The sequence below is a fragment of the Cyphomyrmex costatus genome, unplaced genomic scaffold (assembly GCF_001594065.2).
Source record: "Cyphomyrmex costatus isolate MS0001 unplaced genomic scaffold, Ccosl1.0 scaffold29, whole genome shotgun sequence".
Classification (NCBI taxonomy): Eukaryota; Metazoa; Arthropoda; class Insecta; order Hymenoptera; family Formicidae; genus Cyphomyrmex; species Cyphomyrmex costatus.
This window is the reverse complement of record NW_017277017.1, coordinates 920015-944168: the sequence shown is the minus strand read 5'-3', so window position 1 is coordinate 944168 and position 24154 is coordinate 920015. Positions and strand designations below refer to the sequence as shown.

Genomic DNA, 24154 nt, shown 5'->3' with positions numbered 1-24154 from the left:
CCTCTATTCATAGATTTTGAGAATTTTTAAGAAGTATAAAATTTAGAAGAAATATTTTAGACAAGACATTTTAGTACTTTGAGAACTATGTTACTTTTATTTTTTAAATGTTTAAATTTTTATGGTTTAGAATGGTTGATCGATTTTTCGCCTCTTCAAGACGGAATGCCTTACATCTTCGGATCCTTTGAGCGAATCTAAGTTCTCGGGCTAAAGGCTGTGATGCGTTGAACACAATGTGCATCAACGTTCTACCCTTCGCCTTCGTGCATAGTAACAATGTAACACGGTAATAAACTGCACTACAACGTTGTTGATATATAATCTAATGGCGTGTTGCCGTTGCTTGCCTTGCTGCTAAGGACAAGAGAGGGGTGGCCACTTCGCAAGCAGTTAATTGCAACAGCGCGCCTCATCTACTTCTCTCTCTCTCTCTCTCTGCCCTCCTCTAGCTCTTTCTGTGTTACACCACGTTATCAAAGAATGCCTCCTCCCTCCCTCAATTTTGTTTTCATGCTTCCACCCATTTATACTGAATTAAATTGATCTTACATCTGGATTCTCTTCTGAATAGATTTTTTTATTAAAAATTCATAGAAATAATACTAAAATGAAGCACCTCTTGAATCAAATAAATAACAGTTTATCATACTGTTTCTTTTACAATTTATAGTAGAAGTTCAACTATAATGAGATTTACGAAATCAACGAAGTGATATCCGCGAAACTTTGAAAACCACTGGGTCACATCAACGTCACACTTCACGATACATTTAAGGATGGTGAACACACGTGTGAGTAAACTGTTGGTATTGGATGGTTACTGTGTACATAAAGCTCAACTCCACAGTAAATGTATTTTCGAGTTTTGCGTCCGCCAATCCTGAAACATTATGGAAGCATCCTTGACGATGCAAGGATTGCACTTCAATAATGCGTAACGTTGTAAATCGAGAAATCGGAAAAAGAAGAATCATGAGGAAGGATTAGAATGCTGATGAATCGAGACGAGAGGACCTACGTAAGATTTTTATCCTCATTTCCTGAAATAGATCTTCATTTTTTCTCTCTCTATTTTTTCGAAAATCTTGAAGATTACTTCTGATGCTTGATATTTTCATACCTCAAAGTGTGAGTATTCAAGGAAATAAGATTCGTATTTGTTTTGTTCGATCGATTGAAGAATAAACTTTAAACTAATTGGATGTGAGTGCTAATTTTCCAGATTCTCTCTCTCTTTCTCTCTCTCTCTCTCTCTATCTACCTATAATCTATCTCTCTCACTATCTACCTAACTATCTATGTGTACGAGCAACAATCTAGGGCAAACGTCACATGATCGATGGGAATTAAATTTGATGCTAAAGAGAATGTAATGGAGGAATCGGATGCGATTACAAAGCGGGTATTCCTGATAATTTCATTGTCTCTTTTGAATATGCATTCTCATTGCATATCTCTAAGTTAATGAAAATTGCTATTTTCATTAACTTTTGTACAGAACATTTAAAATTAAAGGTTAATTATTGAACAATGTAAATTGGTACAAAGTAATAAAGTTAAATAAAATCGAAATAAATACATGACACATACGTTAATTAATATTATTGCAGTCGACATAAAAACCTAAAAACATACGGGAGAGATAACATAAAGATCACACAATCTGAATGCTGCAGCTGTTTTAAATAAGCGTAAACATTTACACAAATTTTCTCTGGTATTAACAGAATAAAATACATACATATATAACATATAAAATACATTCCATTTATTTTTTTTTGTGTGTGTGTGAGAGATATAAAACATATTTTATTTATTTAACTATTGATAATACCCACAGAAGCCAAACTATTCTGTGTAATAAAATAACAAAAATAAATTAATCAGTTGGCCTTTAAAGGATTTATCATATAAAGAGTTTATCAAATAATATTTCGTTAAGGTAATTATATAATTGATTAATCTTTAAATTAAATTTCTTTCATAACACGCACAATTTTTTCTCCAATACTTTTTCCATTAATTATAACTTTTTTGTTAATAAAGATACGTACTTACATTTTTTTGCTTGATACCATTATTTTTCTAAATGTCTGATGTTTTGATTGAAAAAAAATTTTTTACATAAATATATTTTATATAAAAATATATTCATTTTTATGAAAGTTATAAACAGTTGAATTGGGTTGGATATGCTACACATCAGTGTATTGTTTCCGTAATATATAAGGCATTTAAGAATTAATATCTATTTTAACCAATATAAATTAATTTTAATCTTAGAATTAGAAAAAATTCTGAAAACAAAAAAAATAAAAAGTAAATTAACCGGGATAAAAATTATTTTATAATACATTTATAAAAATGAATATAAGTCACGTTAAACTTTAATTCGATTATATTCTTCTTTAAAATCCAAAATGATTTTTTATTTATGACTGTCATAAGATTTAGAAAGCAATATTACGTTCGAACCATGTTATATTAATGTTGTATCCAGTAATTTCCTTCGCATGAGGGTTCTTTCACAATGACATGACTCGCGATCGGCGAAATTGTCAGACAAATTGCAAATAAGCGTAAAATCGTCGTAAGGCTGCTGAAAAGTAGCTTTTCGATAACGAATTCTTGATAGCGAGTCGGCTGAAGGTATCAAAAAGCTGAAACACACTCCTCCGCGTGCGCCGTAAAGCACACTTGTCTGATAACAGTAACAATCCTCGTGTCCGTTTGTTGCCAAAGTGAGAGAGACAGATACCCTCATGAACAGGGAGGATTAATTAAGCCTTTCTGTGCGCGGAAGTATTCGTAAACCGGTTTTATTGGAAACCAACACTACGGAGATTGATTATCCTGCGTCGATGTTGTTATGGCTGCTTACTCTACATACGAGAAGGGATGAAGAGTCGAGATCGCGAGCCATACTTGTATATACAACGGATGTTTAAAGCGTCCAGATTGTACTTTGATTACGATTATGGAACGACGAAGCTGAAGCTCGCGCGAGGCTCGCTGTGAGCGAGCGTGTATAGCTTAAAGCTATTTGTGATACAAAGTGATATAGTGAAAAACTGTAACACGTGTGCACTAGCTTTCATCTACGAGCCCTTTGAAGTAATTTGGAATCGATTTTTTCCCAACGAAAATGTCGATGGGACCACTCGCAACAAAAAGTTTTTCAATTTTCCACATTAAATACATATCTACGTATACAGTCGATTCTCAAATAATATATATCTGTCGTAGCGGAGCTTCGTTCGATAGAGAAATCAAAAGAAAAATAAAGTTTCATTATTGGAGACTCATTTCTCGGGAAATCTTCTATTTTCATAACACCTCTGCGGAAACCCATGGCGAGCGCGACCCTTTCAAAGACTCCGTTGGGAAAGAAAATTCGATAAAACTAACTCAACGTCGCACTTTGTACAATTGCAGTTTAAAAGCGCATACGCATGTGCTGCGTGTGGTGTACATGTGTGTGTGTGTGTATGGGGAAGATAAGAGATAATGCGTCTGCTCACGCAGATTGCGATCAAAGACATAGGATAAAGAACGCACCATTCGTATATAAATAGTATCATATGTGATCAACGAAAATGAGAAAGAAAGACAACCAATCTCTCTCTCTCTCTCCCTTTTTTTAATTGTGATTGAATCGAAAGAAATAAAGACTGGTCGTCTTCGCGTTCTATCTCTCTCAATTTTGTCGATCAATTTTACACACGGATGGTGATTTATGTCTTTGGTTGCGATATGCTTGACGCAGTTTCTCAGATACCCTCGAAATGACATACTCACTCTATGCAGCGAATAATCAACGTGCAATCATTAGCAAGCCTGAGGAAGCCCTTGGTCCGCCAGGAAGCAGCGGCGAAGCTTGGCGATTGAGGCTGTGGATCGGCATCGCGGACGCCGGTCCGGGATGCACGAAAGCGATCTGGAAAAGCGGGGTGCGATCGGACGAACGACAGAATTCTTTCTCGCGGTCCTTTTCTTTTCTCTCTTACGATTAGTCTCGTAATGCAATTCTTTTTTTTTTTTAATTGACTACTGCGTACAACAAACACACGAAATCTCAGTCAGAATTGACGTGCGTTTAATTGCGACAGAGGACAAACTTATCGCAACACACGAATTAAAAGGCTGAAGTGCCAATTGAATTCTCCAATTGCTGGCGGAAGCCTTATCGACATCAGCATCGATCCGTTTTCTCGTGCGTCACCCTCGCGCGATCAGTCGAGAACATGCCGCTTCTAGTCGAGCATCGAGCCGAGCGTAATGCGACTTTCATCGTTCGCTAACAATGAAAGGGTGTCCAATCGCTCATCCCCCGCAGCCCCCGCTTCCCTCCCCCCCTCCCGCAGAAGAACCGTATTAGCGGCGCTTCCGGAAAGCGGTGTGTACTCACTCGTTCTGTATGGTGAGCATGACTGCAGGCCGCAGCGGCGATGTCCGCCCTCGCCTCTCGTTTCTCGATCTCTCTCTCGCGATTCAATCCCAAATCGGTTGCTGAGGTCGGGGTCTGAATGGCACGGGCACAGCCTCGCGAGCCTATTATCTCATAGAGGAGCCGGCAGTCGCTGCTCGCCCTGTCCATTCAGCCGCGACATAAAGGTGCGCGCGCTTGGTAGGGGACCATCATAAAAACCTCTCTCAATGGGTGGTGGAAACTACAAAATTAATACGACGACGGTCTGCAATCGTCGGTCACGAGCCGCGACGACGATCAAAGTGTTCACTTTCGACCGGAGCTTTCGCGCGACGCGTCGTATAGAGTCGAAGGAGAAATGCCTTCGATCTGTGATGCGCCCGTCGCCAAACCGCGTTGTTATTTCCCGCAAAGGAACTTTTTTTTACCGTATAAAGAATCGAGGTGTTTCTCGAGAATTAAATCTACATCTTTAAGGTCTTCGTTTCCTATTATAATTCTAACACTTGATTATTATAATTCTAACACTTGACAGAAAACAGAAATTATTTGCCAATCTCGATTTTTGCGACACGATTTTCTTATCTTTTATATCCCATTTTGAGTATTATATTTTGATTAATATTGTTGTTCAATTTATGTCGTGATTCTGAATACAAAGATTATTGTCCTTATATGTATCATAATTGACGATTTAAATTATGTTGAGCTTCCTTGAAATTATTTGCCGATAAAGTTAATAACATTTTTTACGTTCTAAATATCTCTTCACGATTTTAATAACAGATTTTTAGGCGTGAGAAATATTGTTTTAAATTATAGTAAAAACTCTTTTAATTTTGTTAGTTCAATATTCTAAAACAAACTTTTGCTAATTTAGAATAAATTGTTTCGCCGAGAATTTTTGTGGTAAATTCTTGTTTTTGCATATTGCAACTTTGAACCATCTAACAGTAAATAAAAAATTTTCAAATTAAAGTTGTAAAAAAAGCATACTTATTAGAAATGACATCGTTAAAGAAAAATAGCGCAGAGAAGTATTTGTGCTGATATGGGGGCTCGCCTGTAAGTTGTTGTTGAGTGTACCTAAGTGGCTTTTAAATCTAATGTCGTGGTAGAGAGTCAGTGAGGCTTGAAAAAGCAGAATCCTATTTAAGGCATTTCCGGTGCACAAAAATATCTTCAATTGAAAAGGAACAGTAAAAATTCCTAATGAATTTAAGAGTTTAAGAAACATGCCCTTATAATTAAGAATAATAATAAAAGGATTTACTGTAAATATTTAGATAACTTATGGAATAGTAATAACATACATATTGAAATATTTATTCATAAATTAGTCAAAGAAAGAGAGAAATATATATCTTAGACACTTGTTTTTACAATTTTCTGTGAAATTAAGTAATAAAATTTTACATACGCGATTAAAACGAATACAATTTACATTGCTTTATGCATATCATGGAACAAATATATAAAAAGTAATTAAACTTAATACTTTACATCCAATATGTTGGCAGTAACCTTTTAGCGAACATATAAATTCAGTGATGCATATCAATTAATTAATTGCTTGATGAATTGGTTCATTGACAATATCGATGCTGCGTATGTTAAAGTTCAATTAGTGATTGGATTCGCAGATTTAAAATGAATAATGACACAATTTATCGAACAATCGGAATGCAATCGATAAGGAAAGCAGAGAAAAATAGCAAATTGTATTAATTGCGTTTGGTAAATTAATATTTCGCTTAATTAGAAAAATGTAATTATAGAAAAATGATTATTTAATAATCTGAATTAAATCAGATTAAATAAAATTTATATATAAGTGTGTGAACTGTATAAATTACATTAATCGAGAAGGTATTTTAATTTTAGAAAAGATCGAAGAGAATTTTTCCGTTTCGAGAAATGGAACTGGCATGTCTGCATCGAGACTTCTGATGTAGCATAAATTAATCATTGTGTGATTTTTAAAGATACAGAAGGAAATCTACTATGTATCGAGGGACATATTATAGGTTTTCCATTTACGCCCACGCCACCAAATGACGTTAGTCGTTCCAGTTTCGAAGTATTGATACACGTCGATAAAATTATGTCAAGCGGCTGAGATTTTTTCCTCAAGTTTCACGCGCGGCGAACATCCATAAAATCATGTGCCGAGCTTTCGGAGGGGAAATGACGAAACTTTTATAAGCGTCTCGAACTCTCGTTCGAACGATCGGGAATGCAAATATTGTATATAACTAAGTGCGTCCTGTTTTCTCAAGGATATATGCATCAAGTTTGGTTGATGTCGAGCATGTTATTCATTCAATTTAATTTTAAGATTATGAATTGAGATGAATCGAGATATAACTCAACGGATTCCGTTTAAAATGTAGCGGAGATCAAATGAGCATCCCAGGACTCAGGAAAAATTTTCTTATACAGTATAATCTCCGTTTTTTCTTACACGCAAGGTCTATCAGGCGAGAAATTGATACGCCATTAATCGAACGATCTTCACATTTACCGATAAAATCTTTCTTGGCAGAAATTAGCGTCTTGGAATATCAAGTTTCAACAATATCTCGATAACTAAGATTGAAAAAATTTCAAAGTCAACGTTACTTTGAACGAAGAGTTAATACGGTCTGTCAAGTTTCGATAAATATATCTCGGTAACCAAGATTTTAAAAAATTCATCTAAAGGCAACATTACTTTAAATAAAAAGTATTTGATATCTTCGTATTCTATTTCGAATATCTTCCGTAAGGAAAAATCAAGAAATTCACGCTCGACATTTGCAGTCCCAGTGATATCTCTCATGTTAATCCTATCGCGAAGTGTTTCCGTCGACCAACCGACGACAATCAGATGCAGAAGGACAAATGCTTCCGGCACGTTCGCGCAACTTGTTGATATTCACGCCTCTACGTCGAGTTTATCGATAGCCATGGCCGATAGTTCGCGGACTATCGAATGGTTCTGACGTTATCACTTCCGCTCCGCCAGCCTCTGCAGACTCCGGCCGCGCGCCACGCAAATGATAACGACGTCATAATATCGATAACGAAAATAACGGCAAGGCCACCCGCTGCGAGACGAGAATCGGCGAAGCGTGCATCGTCGGGAGAAAGGAGGATTTGCTGGTGGCTAATTAATGGTTAAACAGAATTTAGTAGGATCAATAAAACGACGTTTGTTTCCTTGCGAACAACGTGTTGCAGAAGCAACGCGGTGATCTTTAATTTCTTAATTTCTTGATAAACGACCGCTATTTTGCATGTTGCATTTTATTTTTCAAAAAGTCCATTAAAATACCATTTTAATTTATACAGTTAATTTACACAATATAATTAAGCTAATGAAATCTTGTTACGGCAAGCTCTATTTATATGAAACTAATTATCGTATGTTTAGTTATGTGAAGGTACCATTAACATAACAGTTAAATTTATGAAATAACACAATATAATATAATACAAAAGTAAAGGCACGCAATTTGTTAAAGTATAATGTAATTTGCAAAAAAATTCTATATGTTAATTGCAACGTGCGGTTAAATAGTATATACAAATAGCCGTATTCTCGTTAATTAAACCAGAACCTATAGATCACAACTATGTGGATGTGATCTGATCCGTGCAACTCAGACATGTCCAACTCACGGTACATTCCTATCTAGTGTTCTAGCGAGTCGGACAATGAGGTATAAATTATTATGCATTTACGTCTCACAAGGTATAAACTGAGAAGCAACGAAGCGAAATCCAATTATAATGCTAAAGGACGAGATGATGCTCGTTTATCTTCCTTTTTGGATATCCCCATGAAAAAGTTAATTGCATCAATAATTGCGATTATAATATGAATATTTGATATTTAGCATTAAATTCATTCCTCAAATCATAGCACTGATTACAAATAATTAAATCATGGATATCCGAGCTCTTTTTTGCGACGATAAACATGCAGAATGTTTTGCGATTTGATGAATACCGAGTCGACATTTTTCCTTAACTGAAAGCACTATTATTTTGACAACTTTCCTAAAATTTGTGAATTAAGATCATGGATATCTGTGTTTTTGATAAAAGAAAACATACAGAATATTTTTTGACTTGACGAATCCTGATTCAATATTTTCCTTAATGAAAAATTCAATTGATATTATTTCGATAACTTCTTTGAAATATGAATTTAGAAGTCTATATCGAGCAGAATTTAAAATTAAATGGATGATGATATTACACTATATGTGTCTCTAAATCTCAAGATGTAAGAAATTCGTTTTTAATTGTTGACCGTAATGCAGAATTGGTAATCCATTTTGTTGAGCTTATGTCTTACGATAGGAGTGTCTCGCGTATGTCGGTTTATTCCCGCTTGCTCTTCTCAGGTACGGAAACTTAGTTAGACTACAGTTAGTTAGGCAATGTTGTCACGAACGTCTCTGAAAAGTCTTCACGTCTCACATCTTGACAAAGAGAGGTCTCATAACAACGTTCTTAATAGCGTACGTATGTTATATTCGTTAGAGCGAATAAAGTTGGGGCGTTTTACGACCATAAGCTTTAGCGATCACGATTGCAATGGCACTAATAGCTAAGTTCTCCAAGACAAAGTCATGATTTTTCCCCAAGGCGATTTTTCGTATCAATTTTCGAATCTGCTAAATCAAACTTTGAATCGCTATAGCGAGCGATGTTTCTCATGATCTCACACAAACAACTTAAGGCAATAAGACGTAAGCAGTAAGTGAATTGACCAATCACAATAGAGGCCGTAACTTAAACAATAGCAAATCCACAACGTTGATTTCCTTACTGCTTTTACATCTTACTGCCTTAAGTTTTTTGTGTGCCATGGTCTTAAAGGTTCCCCAAAAAAACACACAAAAAATCCAAACGACTTTATATTTTTTTAAACTGTTGCAACAGAAATAGCAAAGGTTACAGTTCATTGGTACGTGAATATGTACTAATATATTCTACAGAACATATGGAGATAAATTTTACTCCTGGTTAATTATGCAATACGCGTTATACGACAAATCTGTGCCATAAACACCATAAATTACAATAATGTTGCTTAAAAACAGCCCGTACACAATGTATTTACTGCCGTCCTTTATATTATGAATATCGCAGGAACAATGACGCGAGAAAAATTTGTTGGAAACTTTTAACATAGATATAATATCTCTCTCTTTCTCTTAAATATTATCCAATTTTACGTATAAATTTTATGGTATTATTATACCTTATTATTTTATAATAATGCTTCCTATTACTTTTATATTGCTCTGCTATGTTATATTATGTATTTTATTACCTCTTGACAAACACACATATACTCTCTCTCTCTCTCTTCTATTATACTCGAAAAATAATACAATATGACGTCAGACATACTACATATTCATGAATAGTAATAAATACTAAACAGAGAATCTATTCTATTAATATATATATGAAACATGCATTAAATTGTCGATAATATTAAACATTAATTCATTGATGGAGCACCATTAATACTACCGATTTCATATTACACATAAAGGATTGCAAAATGGATTGACCACGTTTATGTTATACCGAAATTATTAATCCGGAATTGAAAGGATTTAACGCCAACCGACCCACTGATGTAACGCATTAAATTTCTAGATATCGTTTTGTATACATAACGGTAAAGTATCTTTGAAATAATAAAATTGAAGCTCTGATACATAAATGATTAATGTTGCACTTCAACAATATTATTTTATATAAGTAAGGCAACCAACAGCATTAAAATAAAGCTTACACTTATGAAAATATTTATGAGATACAAGGAACACGTATAATTTCCTTTCGTTATATTTTATTAAATATTTTAGAATATTTAAAGTATATTATTTAGGAAATTAAATTTTTTGCGAATTTTTGTTCTTAATTGTAATACTTTATTGTTTCATTTTATTATTATAATTTATGAGTTTTGCAATTTTTCTGTGTCAAGTTTTCAAGATAATTTTCATTTCTTTTTCCTTTGTAATATAAAAGAATGTCATTTAAGTAACTAAAAGTACCGCGTCGAAGCACAAGGATTTAAACAATTCAAGTAAGTAAAGTTTTACAAGAAATAGTTTAAGAATTAAATCAATCTCAATCTCATGCGTTAACTATCGATGGGCCGGAACATATCGTGCAAAGATAACATCCAAGCGGAGTCACTCCCCAGCCTCCGTGATAGAAGGGCACGTCGGAAGGATCGTGCGTGCACTTTTAATAGAGAAAATTGTTCTTACGCGTGTACAATCGAGAAGAATGAGGGACACGTGGTGGAAGCCTCGCGGACTTCGTCCTTTCTTTGTTTTTCTTTCTCTTTATCACCCCCTTCTCCCTGTACCTCTCCTCCTTTTCCTACTCTGTATCTCTGGCCCCAGAGAGAAAGCACTTAAGCCAAAAAACTTAATTTCTCAGTAGAAGAACTTGGATACATAGATTATATTTATAATTATATATATTATAATATATATAATATAATTATATATATATATATTTATAATCTTATACATATGTGATTATTTAGTAATAAAATATATTTGAACATATACCTAAACATTTCTTAATTTTTTATAGAAAGATATAATAATAAGACAACATTCAATATTATATTTGTACTTTTAATAAAATACTTTGCTCAATTTTTATTATACTATACTCCTATGTATTAAAATTATAAATATTATTATGTTTTATTATGTCAAGAATTTTACAGAGATTCAAAAAAAATGCAATTTATCAATTATTATCGTAATATATACCAGATTATTATTTTGAACAATAGAACTAATTAATAATATAACTATAACTAACATATAAATTTGTTAAACAAATTATTCGAAATTTATCGAAATTTTATTACAAATACAAATACATGAAACCACTTCAGTCAATATGTATATGCATTTGAAAAAAGAAACGGAATATTTGCGAATTGTTTCAGAAAGGACAATGTTAACTGCTACATTTCTCGGTAAAATATAGAAAATATATATGTCAACGTAATTATACAAACGCAATTAACATTTTATTGTATACTTTATTTGATATTTCTGAATCGCTCAAATATCAACCATTTATGAACTTAATAAATAAACACAAACATAAGTTTATTTAAAAATCATTTTTGTGTTATACACGTTGGCCTTTCTAAAACAAATGCTTCCGTTTACTATTATTATTTACTTGGCGATTGTGTGTTAAGTGCTCTCTCTTTTTTTTCTCCCTTCGAGATCGAAGATACTAGACCCTTTCCTGCGTATCCGCTTCTCTTTTTCTCGCCCTCCCTTTATCGCTCCCTTTTTTTTCTCCGCAAACTGAACGCGATCGTGTAGCACGCGATCCGACGGAGCAAACAGGTGTTCCCGCGTGGAATGCGCGACCGCATACTGACGCCGCGACGCTGACACGCGGTGGCGGGTCAGTCTCTCCCCTTCGGGGACTCCCCGTTGTGAGCCCTGGTTTCTCTTCGGCGCGCGCGTCCGCAACCCCGAGAGCGCATCGACGATGACGCACCATACGCTTGCGAACTTCGTTTCTAAGCTGAGGAACAAAAACGTTTTATCCATTTACGTGTGAATATCGCCGTAACGTTCAATATGATTTATTATTTATATGTTTTTACGCAAAATTTCCTGAAAAAATGTAAATTTGTAAAAGCTCAACTTTAATTCTTTTAAATAAATTTAAGATTGGATTGTATCCTAAGCGAGAATACGTATATAACTTTCAAATTTCAAGCGATTGAAGAAACATTTTTATAAAATAAATTTCTTACAGTTATAAAATGCATGTAATTAAAAACTTAATTAATTTTCAATTTTGCTTTAACAAAATATTGTCTAAAGATTTAAATATACAAATTTATAATATTTAAAATAAAACATTTAAAATAAATACAATGAGGAATATAATAAATAAAAATAATGAAGAAACTACGATCGCACGAAGTTACGATTTTCTACTGTTTGCAAAGTAGGATGAAAGATCCAATTACTGACAGTGTCCCAGCTACTAGCAATCTGATTTTAAATACTTTTTTGAGTATATAAATTATATTATAATTGTGAAATATTATAATAACAAGTAAACTTTCAAAATTTAAGTAAAATTCAATACAAATACTTATAATATAATATATATTCAAAATAGTATTTAAAATCAGTTTGTTAATAGTTAGATCTTTTACTATATGTCTATGTCATGCGGATAAATTCGAAATAGACTTCATAAATAATACGACAGATTTTTTATTATAAAGTTTTTAGCAAATAGATAATTATTGATAAATATATTTTATAAATTGTATATACATCATTAAATATCGCACAGTTTATCAATTCTGAAATAATGTTTGTTTGTATACTTACATACTTTTTAAATTTTTGGAAATGAAATATCTCTCTAAAGAGTGAAAATTGAGCTAACTTGAAAAGAAGTGGCTCAATTTTCAATTTGTAAGAATGAGATTTTACTCTTCAAAATGAGACTCACATTAAAAGTTGTAGAAAGTTATATATTTTTTTATTTCCCCTATTATAAACATTACATTATACATGTTACTATAATTATTAAATTATATTACTATAACTTATATAAAATTTTAATTCGTTTTTAAGTTAAATTGGTTTTTGTTTTAAGTCGACTTTATTATAAATTACAATATTTTCTAAGTATTGTGCATTTTAATGTTTAAAAATAAATGTTAAGGATTAAAAATGGTCTTCTGTAAAAAAAATATTATTTTTCTGGATAAAAGCGTTTCTGATTTATTAAAGTTATCTATTATAGCGTTAGAAACAAGGCAATATATAAAGAGATTGTTTTTTTATACACCTGCACTTAGTACATTAAAATTTTCTTTTTTGTTAGATATCAAATATATACCTATTTCATTTTAAGTTCCAAAAATATATACTAGATACTAATTTGACTGAAGAAAACAGATCTATTGATTTTTTTGCACGAGAGAGGAGCGATATTAGAAATCTATTATACCGACCGAGAGCGATCTGATGATATTGAATATATATCATTAGTGGCTTTGACCGTTATTGATTTCCTTCTTCTTGTATGATTAAAATAATGATTTTAACAAAAAGATAATACGTTCAAATAAAAAGTTATAAGGATAAAAATAAAATTAATAAAAATATATTATTAGTCATTAAAATAATTAATGTATAAATAAAAGTAATTAAATTTTAAATTTAATCTTTAAATAACAAAATATTATTAAAATAAAATTAATTAAACATTAAATTAGATACTAAAATTGCATAGTACTTAAATAAAAATTAAAAAATAATATATGATAATAAAATAATTTTAAATTTATAAACGAAACAGACGTGGCACGTCTCATACATAAACTCACGATGCTGTCGTTAAGAAAAAGATTGCATAGATTTGTTTTTTAACAGTACTTTCAATTTTCAATATCGTGATAAAAGAGTATAATAAAGGTAATATATATTACCTTTATTATAAATAATATACATTATTTCATACATTGTAATATATTATTTGATAAAGTATAATTACGTCAACTATAAAAACATCGATAATTTATTATAATATATTTATTTATATAATATATTTATATAATATATTTATTAAACGATCCTACGTAAAATCGCTCTTTTTAAGTTTTTTTCTGGTGAGAATGTCGAATCAGACAGAAGCCTTGACTCGTACATTAATTAATGTCAATATATCTATTTTTTATTTAGGAACTACGTAGCTACTAGTGGATAAAATGTACTAGTAATAAAATCATGATGTCGAAAGATAGATGTGATGCAAGTTCATGCTAAATTCTATTTACTGTTAATGGAATCCTAAAATTGTCTATTTATCCATTTAGTAAGACTTCACACATACGATTTACGTGTCATTGACATATTACTACACACTATATAATTGTTTTGTATTTTCTAACAGGAATTTATCAATCGTAAATATGACAATGTCTTATTCCTGTTAGAATATTTCGGTGATCATATAATAGATAGTTGTTAGTGTATTTTGTAAAATTGGTAAATTCGTAAAATCATTACGTCATTAAGAAAATCAGTGCAATATTTAATGCAATATATTGACATTTATTTTATTATTATATAATTAATATTTATTTTATATTTAATAATATATAACTTTACTGATTATTGCATTTTACATTTATTTTTTCGCATCACAATTGTTGTGCGAGATAACAATGAGTTTAGCGAATAAAGTTCAGCAATACTTAATTCTTCACATATTTAATTAAGTTTTTGAGTCATACAGTGATATACAAAAACGTAAAAGAGAGAAAAATATGTCAATATCGTAGAAGTATTAGAGAGAAAAGTATTGAGCGCAGGTAATTGAATGGGACCCTCTCTTATACTCAGACGTCTGCTTATATCCTCCACAGGCCCTATTAAAGCTTTTCTCGAGCTATTAAGCATCAACATGTAGCTAACAGTACACCGATAATGTTTCAATCGTCCAAAGCCTTCTCTGTCTCATTAGTAAAAGAGAATCGTAAATCTGTCTGCCTTTGTAACTTAACAAATAAATTTATAGAAATTTGTCGAAAATAGCAACAATCAATTCTGATGATGTGTATGTTTATATTAAGATTTTTAATTGATTTAATAAAAATGTAAAAAATATACGTACAAGTAAGATACGCGTGGAAAATAAGTAACTGAACGGGATCTTCTTTTATCCAAACTGCTTACATCTTCACGTTATCAAAGCTCTAAGTATCAATACTTCTCCGTTTGTGTGCACATAACTAACAACGGTATATCAACGATATAACGATCGATAATATAGAGACTGTTTTATTTCGTAGAAAAGAGAATCGTAAATCTATTTTCCTTTAATCAGTTAAATAAGAAAAAATAATGCTAATCTTGATATGACTTACAGTACTGATGCAGTTTCGTGGTACGTTTTACTATTCTCTTTGAAGTGCAATCTTTCTTATATGCCTGTAGTTTGTCTATAGTCATAACAAACCTGAATTATTATCCGTTTCAACTAAACTCTATCAAATGATATAGACTAGAAGTTATTAATTTTTCAAAACCTTGATAGAAGATACGTATAAGACAAATAACAGATAATAAAATAATAGTTCAAAGTAATGCCAATATAAGATGCAATTTTTTAAGAACAGTTAGGAATTGACTTGGTAAGGTAGAAGATAAAGTTTCTTTTTCTGACTTGGTTGTCATTAGTCATAAAATTGTTATATCAGAGACGTATCGTTGATAGATATTTCTAAAGAATATTTCTCAATTCAAAGTCTTTTAACAGAAAAATTTATCCTTAAAACTCGCAAATGTTGCGACTAAAAATTTTAATACAATATAGACGTTTCTTTCAGTTTTTACATATATAAAGTGTAACAGTCTTTGAAAGGAGAATGGGTACAATTTCTGGATTTTGGCTTAAATAATGGAACTTTTTTAATGTTTTTTAAAAATATTTTTTGATGTGCTGAATCATTTGCAAATGTTTATTTCAAATCACTGATCTAATGGAGACATATTGAAAATCGCACCAAAAGTAGCACAATTTCGTCAAAATTTGATTATAATTTTCAATACATTTTTCCATAACTTTAGCTTAAAATTAACGTTTGCAAATAACTCAGCATATCAAAAAATACGAAAAGCATACTTAAGAAAGATTTTAACACTTAAAAATTGAAGAAAACATAAGAAAGGCTAAATCTATCGTTTAGGCCAAAATCCGATAATTTAACTTATCCTCCTCTAATATTTTTTTACAGATGCTTAAAGCACATTATTCTTAATTTTTTTTAATTTATTTTTAATATTTCATATATGATTTATACAGTATTATGAAAAAAACATATTTAAAATATGTTATTATAAAAATATCGATTAAGCATGTTTTAAACATAATTTTTACCAACCATAGGAAAGATAGAAAATCAGAGGTATTTTCTTCTATTTAAAGAAATTCTAATTCCTTTGCATTACAAATTTTAAATTAAGAAAAATTTAAATTTCTTTGATATACAATAAAGTTCAATATTTGTCGAATATATTTCTTTGAATATATTTGATGTGTGTAGGGGTATCACAATAGTTGATAAAAGGTTGCAAGCATGCATACCACACGTAGATATATCAGCGCATCCTTTGAATTTTGCTTACCAATTGTGGTTGTTGGTACATGTCTACAAAACATGGCAAATTCATGTACTACTGATCAGTTTGTGTGTTCTTGACGATATCTTGTACTCATGATAAGCTTGTATATAAGCTATATCTTTAATCGTTTAAATTGGGGATTATAACGAGAAGCAATTACTAATTGGATTTGACGCTATGCAAGGTACAATCTAGAAAAAACCTTTCATTATGCAAAAAGAACAAGGTCAGAAAAGTATATATATATATACATACAATATAATATATTAACATAATAGTATGCAGGGCTGAGAAATATCGCGTTACTTATTGTAATGTCGTTACCGTTTTCATTATTTTTTTTAGTAATGATTGTTACACTTACGCGATACTACCACTAGATGAACGCAATGATGCTGCATTTTCTCGTAAGTAATATCCATATAGAACAGAATAAAGCCCAAAACACATGAAATGCATAACAGTGCATAAACATAACAGACTGCTGAACCAATGAGCATCTTATGTTAATTAATGTGGCAACTTTATGCTGGATGCTTATTGATCCAACAGTTTTATGTTATGCTCATGCTCTATTATGCATTTCATGTACGATAAGCTTAAGAAGCAACGTTATTTTGTTACATCCGGAGGACTCCTACGATTTTTTTCTTTTAGAAGAATCTGGAACTGTCGAAATACCGACAATAAATAACAGATAAATCCAGCTGTTACTTTTATAAAAACCTAAAGTAAAAGGACTCGTTATCTCATAAATGTCATTTTAAGAGAAATCATTAACGGACGCACGTGCACGAATCGTGAGACCACAAATCTTCTCCCCGAATATCTTAGCCATGGACAGGGGAGTTCAAAAAGGGGCATTTGCTGGGCGATAGGCACGCGCGCGTCGTGTGTGGTGAGAGCTTAACATGCCTTTTCATTGCTAACATATATTGGATGCTCATTTTTAGCGTCAAAATAGATCACGTAATAAAAATTGACAACTCATAGTCGTCGATATTATTCTTTCGATTTTAAACGGAGCCGTTACATAAATATTCAATTTTGCGGAGACAGCACTTCGGATATGTAAGATTATCGTCTGAGAAAGCAATAAGCTACGAGAATGGGTTCCGTTATGTTCTTTAAAAGCCTCTTCCTCCCCTTAGAAATTTCCTCAGAAATAAAGAATCTTGAGACCTGGACGTAACAATTTTTTCAACAAAATTTTTTATTCATGTTTTTATGATATAATTTTTTTATGGCAGATTTTCTTATAAATAAAAGCCTTGCTTTGACATTTAAATAAATTTATGATTTTATAGTTCTTTACAATTTTTAAATTCTTTTTAATTTCTTTTTTATTATATATAGTTATTCTTAAGTAAGTTTTAAATATGTTTTTAAGTATTTAAAAGGTTTTTAAAGATTACTTTAAACAAAAATTTAAAGTGTCCAAATATGTATTTTTTATATTTCTCAGGTCTTCTTTTCCGTTTCTTACTATAAGTTTTAAGTTTTTAAAGGTTATTTTTAAGGTAAATTTTCCTAAGGGTATAATGTCAATCCTTTTTCTCATTGATATGTACATGAATGGTATATATTATTTTTATAATGTCAAAATCTATATTTTAATATATTAAACTTTACAAAATTCATGTAATACATACCTGCTACTCCCTTGCAAGCATCAATACTGATGTTATTGCTAACAACGTCTTTGTTCAATCGATGATATGGAGTCTACATATTTCTCATTTCTCAAATAAAGAGAATCGTTAATCTTTTGTAAGTTAGCAAAAATATTATGAAAAATTATAGAATAGCAGTAATCAATTCTGTATATATACCATATGTTCAATAAGCTGCTTTATTCAATAAAATTTAAAAGGAAATATACAAATAATATAAATATGAATAGTATAAATTACACGTAAAATTATCTTAGATAACATAAAAATAATTTTATTTTAATTTATCTAAATAAGGTGTAAAATTATAAGTTCACATAATTTTAAGATAATATTACTTTTAAGTATTAACTATTAAGTGCAATTATTTAGGATATAATTTTAGGATATTAAAATTATATATTTATATTTTTATGTATATATATAAATCTCGTTATTTTTTTAAAATATAAGTTTTTTTGAAAACATTTTGTCTGACAAATAATTTCTATGTGGTAGAAACATATCTACATTTGTTGTTCATAATTAAAAAGGTGTTCCACTGGCGCCCTAACATAGTAATTTTTTATTGCGTATATGTATAAGAAAAGAGAATCATAAATCTGTTTACTTCCAATAAATTAAATGGAAAAAAAATAATGCTATTCTGATGCAATTTGCAGTGCAACCCACACGATCTTGCAATACGTTTTGCTATTTTCTTTGAAGTGCAATTTTTCTTATATGCTTATGGATTGTCGATAGCGCACACACACACACACACACAAACCTGAATTTTATTTTAACTAAACTTTCTTGACATTTTAAATCGGCCATAAAATTAACCATTAATTTTTTAAAAGTTTTGGTAGCTGTTATGTATAATATAATACGTTAAAAACATTAACAATATTGAACCAATTAACGATTATATTTAAAAAATTATTTAATTGTAATTATTATTATATTGTTATCATATCATTAAAGTTAAAAGAAAATTTAATGTTTGTAAAGAAAGTACATTACTGATGGGAATATATAAAATCAAAGATATCTTCTATTATTAAGAAAATTTCAATTTTATCTAAAAATTTTAAAAATTAAAATTTCTCTGGCATTTAGAAAACTGAATTGTTCCAGTTTAGAAGCCTTTTCAACATCTTTTTGAATTATATCATATATTCGATGCAGGTATGAAGATGATTGATAAACGGCTGCAAGCCTACCGCACGTACCAACGTTTCACTCGAATTCTGCTCACCATCTGTGGCTGTTGGTACATGCCCACAAAATCCGATAAATCTATGCACTGTTACTCAATTTGTGTGCTCTTGACGTTGATCATGATCACAACAGTAACCTTTCATACGAGCTATATCCATAGACATAATTTGGGAAATATGATGAAAAACATTGGTTTCGCAATAACTGGACTTAGCGCTATCCTCAAGGTACAGAATATAGAAAAAACGTGCATTTTATTACATAATAATAGATATGTGTTGTAACACATATATTATATATATATACATATAGGGTACTAAGTACGCTAAAAGATTTTAAGGAATTGCTCACGCACTTTAAGAAAATTTCATATGACTATAGTGTGAAGCTTTATCTCAAAAAATTGTGTGAAGAATCATCAGGGGAACAAATAATTAAAAAATCGAATTTTGAGGAAAAAATCAATTTTTCAATGGCATTGCCATTTTTTAAATAAAATTATATGATTTTTTTAAAGTATAATATAATGTATGATTTGTTTAATTCTGCAAAAAAGCATTAAGATAAAGTTATCAAAAAATGAATTGATTATATAATGTATAATATATATTTTATAGTTTATATTAAAGTGCCGGAATAAAGTGTAAAATATTTTGTAAATTATTGATTTTTTGAAAACTTTAATATTTTTTAAGTCAGAAACTCAAAATAAGTCAATATGTACCACGATACGAGATATTCATTAAATATATAAAATATATATATTAATAAAATACAAATAAATTAAACGTTTGACTCTGTTTTTAGATCATCTTCAGTATAAAAAAGATTAATAGACATTTTGTTTACAGTAAAACCATACAAATGAACATTCGTTTTATGACAATTTAATAAATTTAAAATCGTAGTATTATAAACATGTTACATCAATCTGTATGTACTTTCTCTGTTTTACGCTAAAGAAAACAAAATACATTTCTTCTTGTCTTCTTTAAGGTAGTAACCTTCACGATAAATCGCGACTCTCTGATAAATTATCATCGAATACTGAATGATCTTTTCGAGGAAGAACTTATGCGGAATGATAAAATCCGGACAATAATATTTTCGTCTCTACATTCGATGTACATCCTGACGTATGGATATTTTGCTCTTGCAACTACATTGCTCTTATTGTATTTTGCGCCCTCATATCTTCTCATAATCCGCGGTCTTCGCCATTTTCATTTAACTACAAACTACACTCTACCAATCAGTAAGGGATACGGACATTTCTGGACCGTTCCTGACAACTTTTTGTATCATCTACATCTACTCTTTGAGACAACTCTAACAGGACTCAGCGGCCTTATGGGGTGCAGCGTTGACAGCTTCTTTGGCTTCTATGTCTATCAGTTTACCTCGACAATGCGCGCCATGAACTTCAGGCTCACGAATCCTCTACCTACCGAGAAGTTCTTGGATCTGCTGAGGATGTGTGTGGTGAAACATCAAAGGTTACTGCGATGCCGTGATACGCTACAACATGTCTATGGACCCATCGTCTTTTGGCATATTGTCACCAACGCCGTACTTCTTTGTGGGTTAATGTACGACGCGATGCCAGTATGTGAATATATTAATATAAAAATCGTTTAATATTTAATCTAATTAATTTTGTAATATATATATAATCCATTATGCGCTATACAAGGTCGTAATTGGTCGTAAGATAATAAATATTATATACATATACAATTTTACAAATAGTGTCATTATATTATGCTTGTTATGTAACATCAGAATAAAATTAGACGTTTCAAAATAAAATTTCAATTTTTTTTATATTAAAGAACTTATTTTGGAAAATATTTGATAAAGAAACGTCATAGTCTTCTCACAAATCTTATAGTTAAAGTAAAATAAAATGCTTTTTAATAATTTTAGCACCATTTCTAAAAGTGTTGAAACGAAGACTATGCTGCACTTGCAAGTTTTTTTACTCTATTGAACAATGATATTTGCACTGATAATCGCATTACACAGATATTTGCTATTGTAATATTAATCGTTAAACATTTGCAACAGTTTTCGGATTTTAAAGGCGCATCTATGTTTCTGGTATACGCAGTAGTAAAATTTGTGCAAACGTTTACATATGCATGGTATGGCACTGTTCTCACAAATGCCGTAAGTTTTAATAATCTTATATAAATCAATTATTGTAACTCAAAATTAATCAATTTGAATATGTATTTTTAGAGTGAAGACTTTCGTAATGGAATATATTTTGGCGAATGGCTTGATTCTAGTCTTAATCATCACGTAAGAACAAATATTATTCTGATTATGATGCAGAAGCCAATGACTATAAACGCAATTTACTCTCCAGTCAATATCACTATTTTCACCAATGTAAGTATTTAAATTATAATTGGCCGAGTTTATCTGAGCAAAAGCTGATGACTTTCAAGTCACTTTCGGCTTTATTCACTGCCACTGTTTCAAAAATAATACAAAGAATTTTTTATTTATATATATAAAGACCTAATTAATTAAATTTTTTAATAGTACGTTAGGTTTTTTTTTTATTATATGTTCAGATAATAAATCACATATTATTTTTATTATTGCTCATTATAGATAGGTCTTTATATTAACGAAACCTTGTTTTATAACATTACGAGTGTTACTACACTATATAGACTTAAAAATAATATTTATATATGTATTCCATTTCTACGAAAATGGAAGATTGAAAGAAAATAAAAAAAAACAAAAAAATTTTAATTTAATACTTATTTAAAAAAAAAAAATTAATACTTTTGTTCTAGAGTAACGTCAATTTAAAGATTATTTTATAAAGTTAATTCTTCAAATTCTTGTTGATTTTTTTTAATTTAGAAAAAGCTTTACATTAGCTAATATGTATTTATGTACATATAATTACACATTTTCTGTATATTAAACTAATTCTAATTGTTTTTTTTTTTCATTAATAGTTTATGAATGCAACAATGTCCTATTTCTTCCTATTGCAATCTATCGGTGATAAAGACGGATAGAGATGGACGTTACGTGTGTTTTGTTAATGATAGTAAATTCGTAAAACAATTACGTTATTAAGAAAATATAATTAAGAAGATGTAATTAATGTAATCTGTTAACACTTATATTGTTATTATATTATTAATGTTTAATCAATGTATTTTTAAACAATAGCAATATTATGACTTCATTGGTTATTCATTTCACCTTCACTTTTCTCAAGTTAATTAATTTTTACAAATAAATATGCGAGATAATTTATAGAATTTATCAAGTAAACTCATAAAAAGTTGAGAAATGCTTAATTCTTCATGCGTTTAATAAGATTTTGGAGTCACACTAACATAGTACGATGTAAAAGGAAACTTACATAAGGGTATGTCAATATCATTGACCCCATACCGAGGCACATGGATTCTTAAATCCTATTTCTCGTAGATCAAGTGCACACAATTCACCCCATTTTGGCTAAAGTAGCCATACGCGTCACACTCGACGAGCTCGAAAATCTTTTCATGCGAAACACACATATGGGATACTTACTACATCTATCACAACTTCTGAAATAAATGATAATTTTAATAAATTTCTAAATATGACACGTGTAAGTTAAAATACCTAACATTTATTTTTAAAATTTTAATTATATTATCATTTATTATCCCTACCAAATTTTTCTTAACTTGTTTCTATATATGATTAAGAGTTTATATGTTTTTTAAGTTCGAGTAAATTTAAAATTTGTAAAATACAAAAAATAGAAAATAATAATCTATATAAATATATAAATTTATATTTCAAGAATCAACATTTTCCTTTAATAGCACATTTTTCAAATAATTTTTAAATTTCTGTTAAATTTTGCATCAGATAAAATGATAGGAAACTTTAAAGAAACAATATGAGTTGTAAGTCATGAATATCTCGACAGTTTACAAATAAATTATCTAAGGATGCCAGAAATATAAACGTGCCACTATCTCCTCTCCTCTTCATCATCTTATTTCCAACTTTCTCCATTTACGTCATAGTTAGAACCATGATTTAGAAAGGGATGCAAAACGGCTGGAATTAGTTACCTAATATTCTGAGTTAGAAATCTGGGATTAGTTGATCAAGCTATCAGAGGTAGCTGACCCTTTTGTAGAAACACGATTTGGAACGCGGAAAGTTTGACGGTGGATCATCGAAGGATCCGCTCGTGGAAGTCGCCATACGCAATTTACCGTGTCGATTCAGGACGACGTCTTCTTCTTCATAGTCTGCGTCGTTGAGCAAAGGTGGTTACGAGTCATAAATCTAAATCCTTCGCACTGTAGGTAATGGCGTCTAGCCAGGTAACCCAGAACATTATTTCGTCCCTCTCCTCTCATTTCTCATTGTAAAAGTTATTTCCGTGTGTTGCACGATTAAAGTATTGTAAGGGCATCTACTCGATTTTAAAGTTCGTACAACGCTTAAAATATTATCCAAGAACGTCTTGCGTGCGAACACAGATCGATAAAGTTTCGAGATTTTTAAGCAAAATGAGTTACATAATTTTGACGTATTAATTTAAGAGATAAATTATTTATATTTATTTTGAGTGAGGGAGAAAA

General features: G+C 30.6%; 2 protein-coding genes across 2 annotated transcripts in view; one reads left to right on the top strand and one right to left on the bottom strand.

Annotated features, from left to right (window-relative positions):
• The window catches only part of LOC108775260 (uncharacterized), a 38286-nt gene extending 26419 nt beyond the window's left edge, over nt 1–11867 (bottom strand). Inside the window, exons 1-2 of the mRNA XM_018541570.1 lie at nt 11663–11867; nt 10720–10867 (exon numbers count right to left, since the gene is read on the bottom strand). Of these exons, the coding sequence (XP_018397072.1) occupies nt 10720–10867; nt 11663 (149 nt within the window). The 5' untranslated portion in view covers nt 11664–11867. The remainder of the gene's footprint in view (nt 1–10719; nt 10868–11662) is intronic.
• Nucleotides 11868–20603: 8736 nt separating this feature from the next.
• On the top strand, nt 20604–22573 carry LOC108775242 (odorant receptor Or2). The gene is made up of 4 exons (XM_018541548.1): nt 20604–21134; nt 21597–21698; nt 21771–21923; nt 22511–22573. Exons 1-4 carry the CDS (start codon nt 20604–20606, stop codon nt 22571–22573), a joined length of 849 nt encoding a protein of 282 aa, XP_018397050.1.
• The last annotated feature ends 1581 nt before the right edge of the window (nt 22574–24154 follow it).

Coding starts and splice junctions, on each gene's coding strand:
- LOC108775242 (XM_018541548.1), top strand. CDS start 20,604: ATGCGGAATGATAAAATCCGGACAATAATATTTTCGTCTCTACATTCG. Junction 21,699..21,770: donor GCACTGTTCTCACAAATGCC/GTAAGTTTTAAT, acceptor ATGTATTTTTAG/AGTGAAGACTTTCGTAATGG. Junction 21,924..22,510: donor ATATCACTATTTTCACCAAT/GTAAGTATTTAA, acceptor TTTCATTAATAG/TTTATGAATGCAACAATGTC.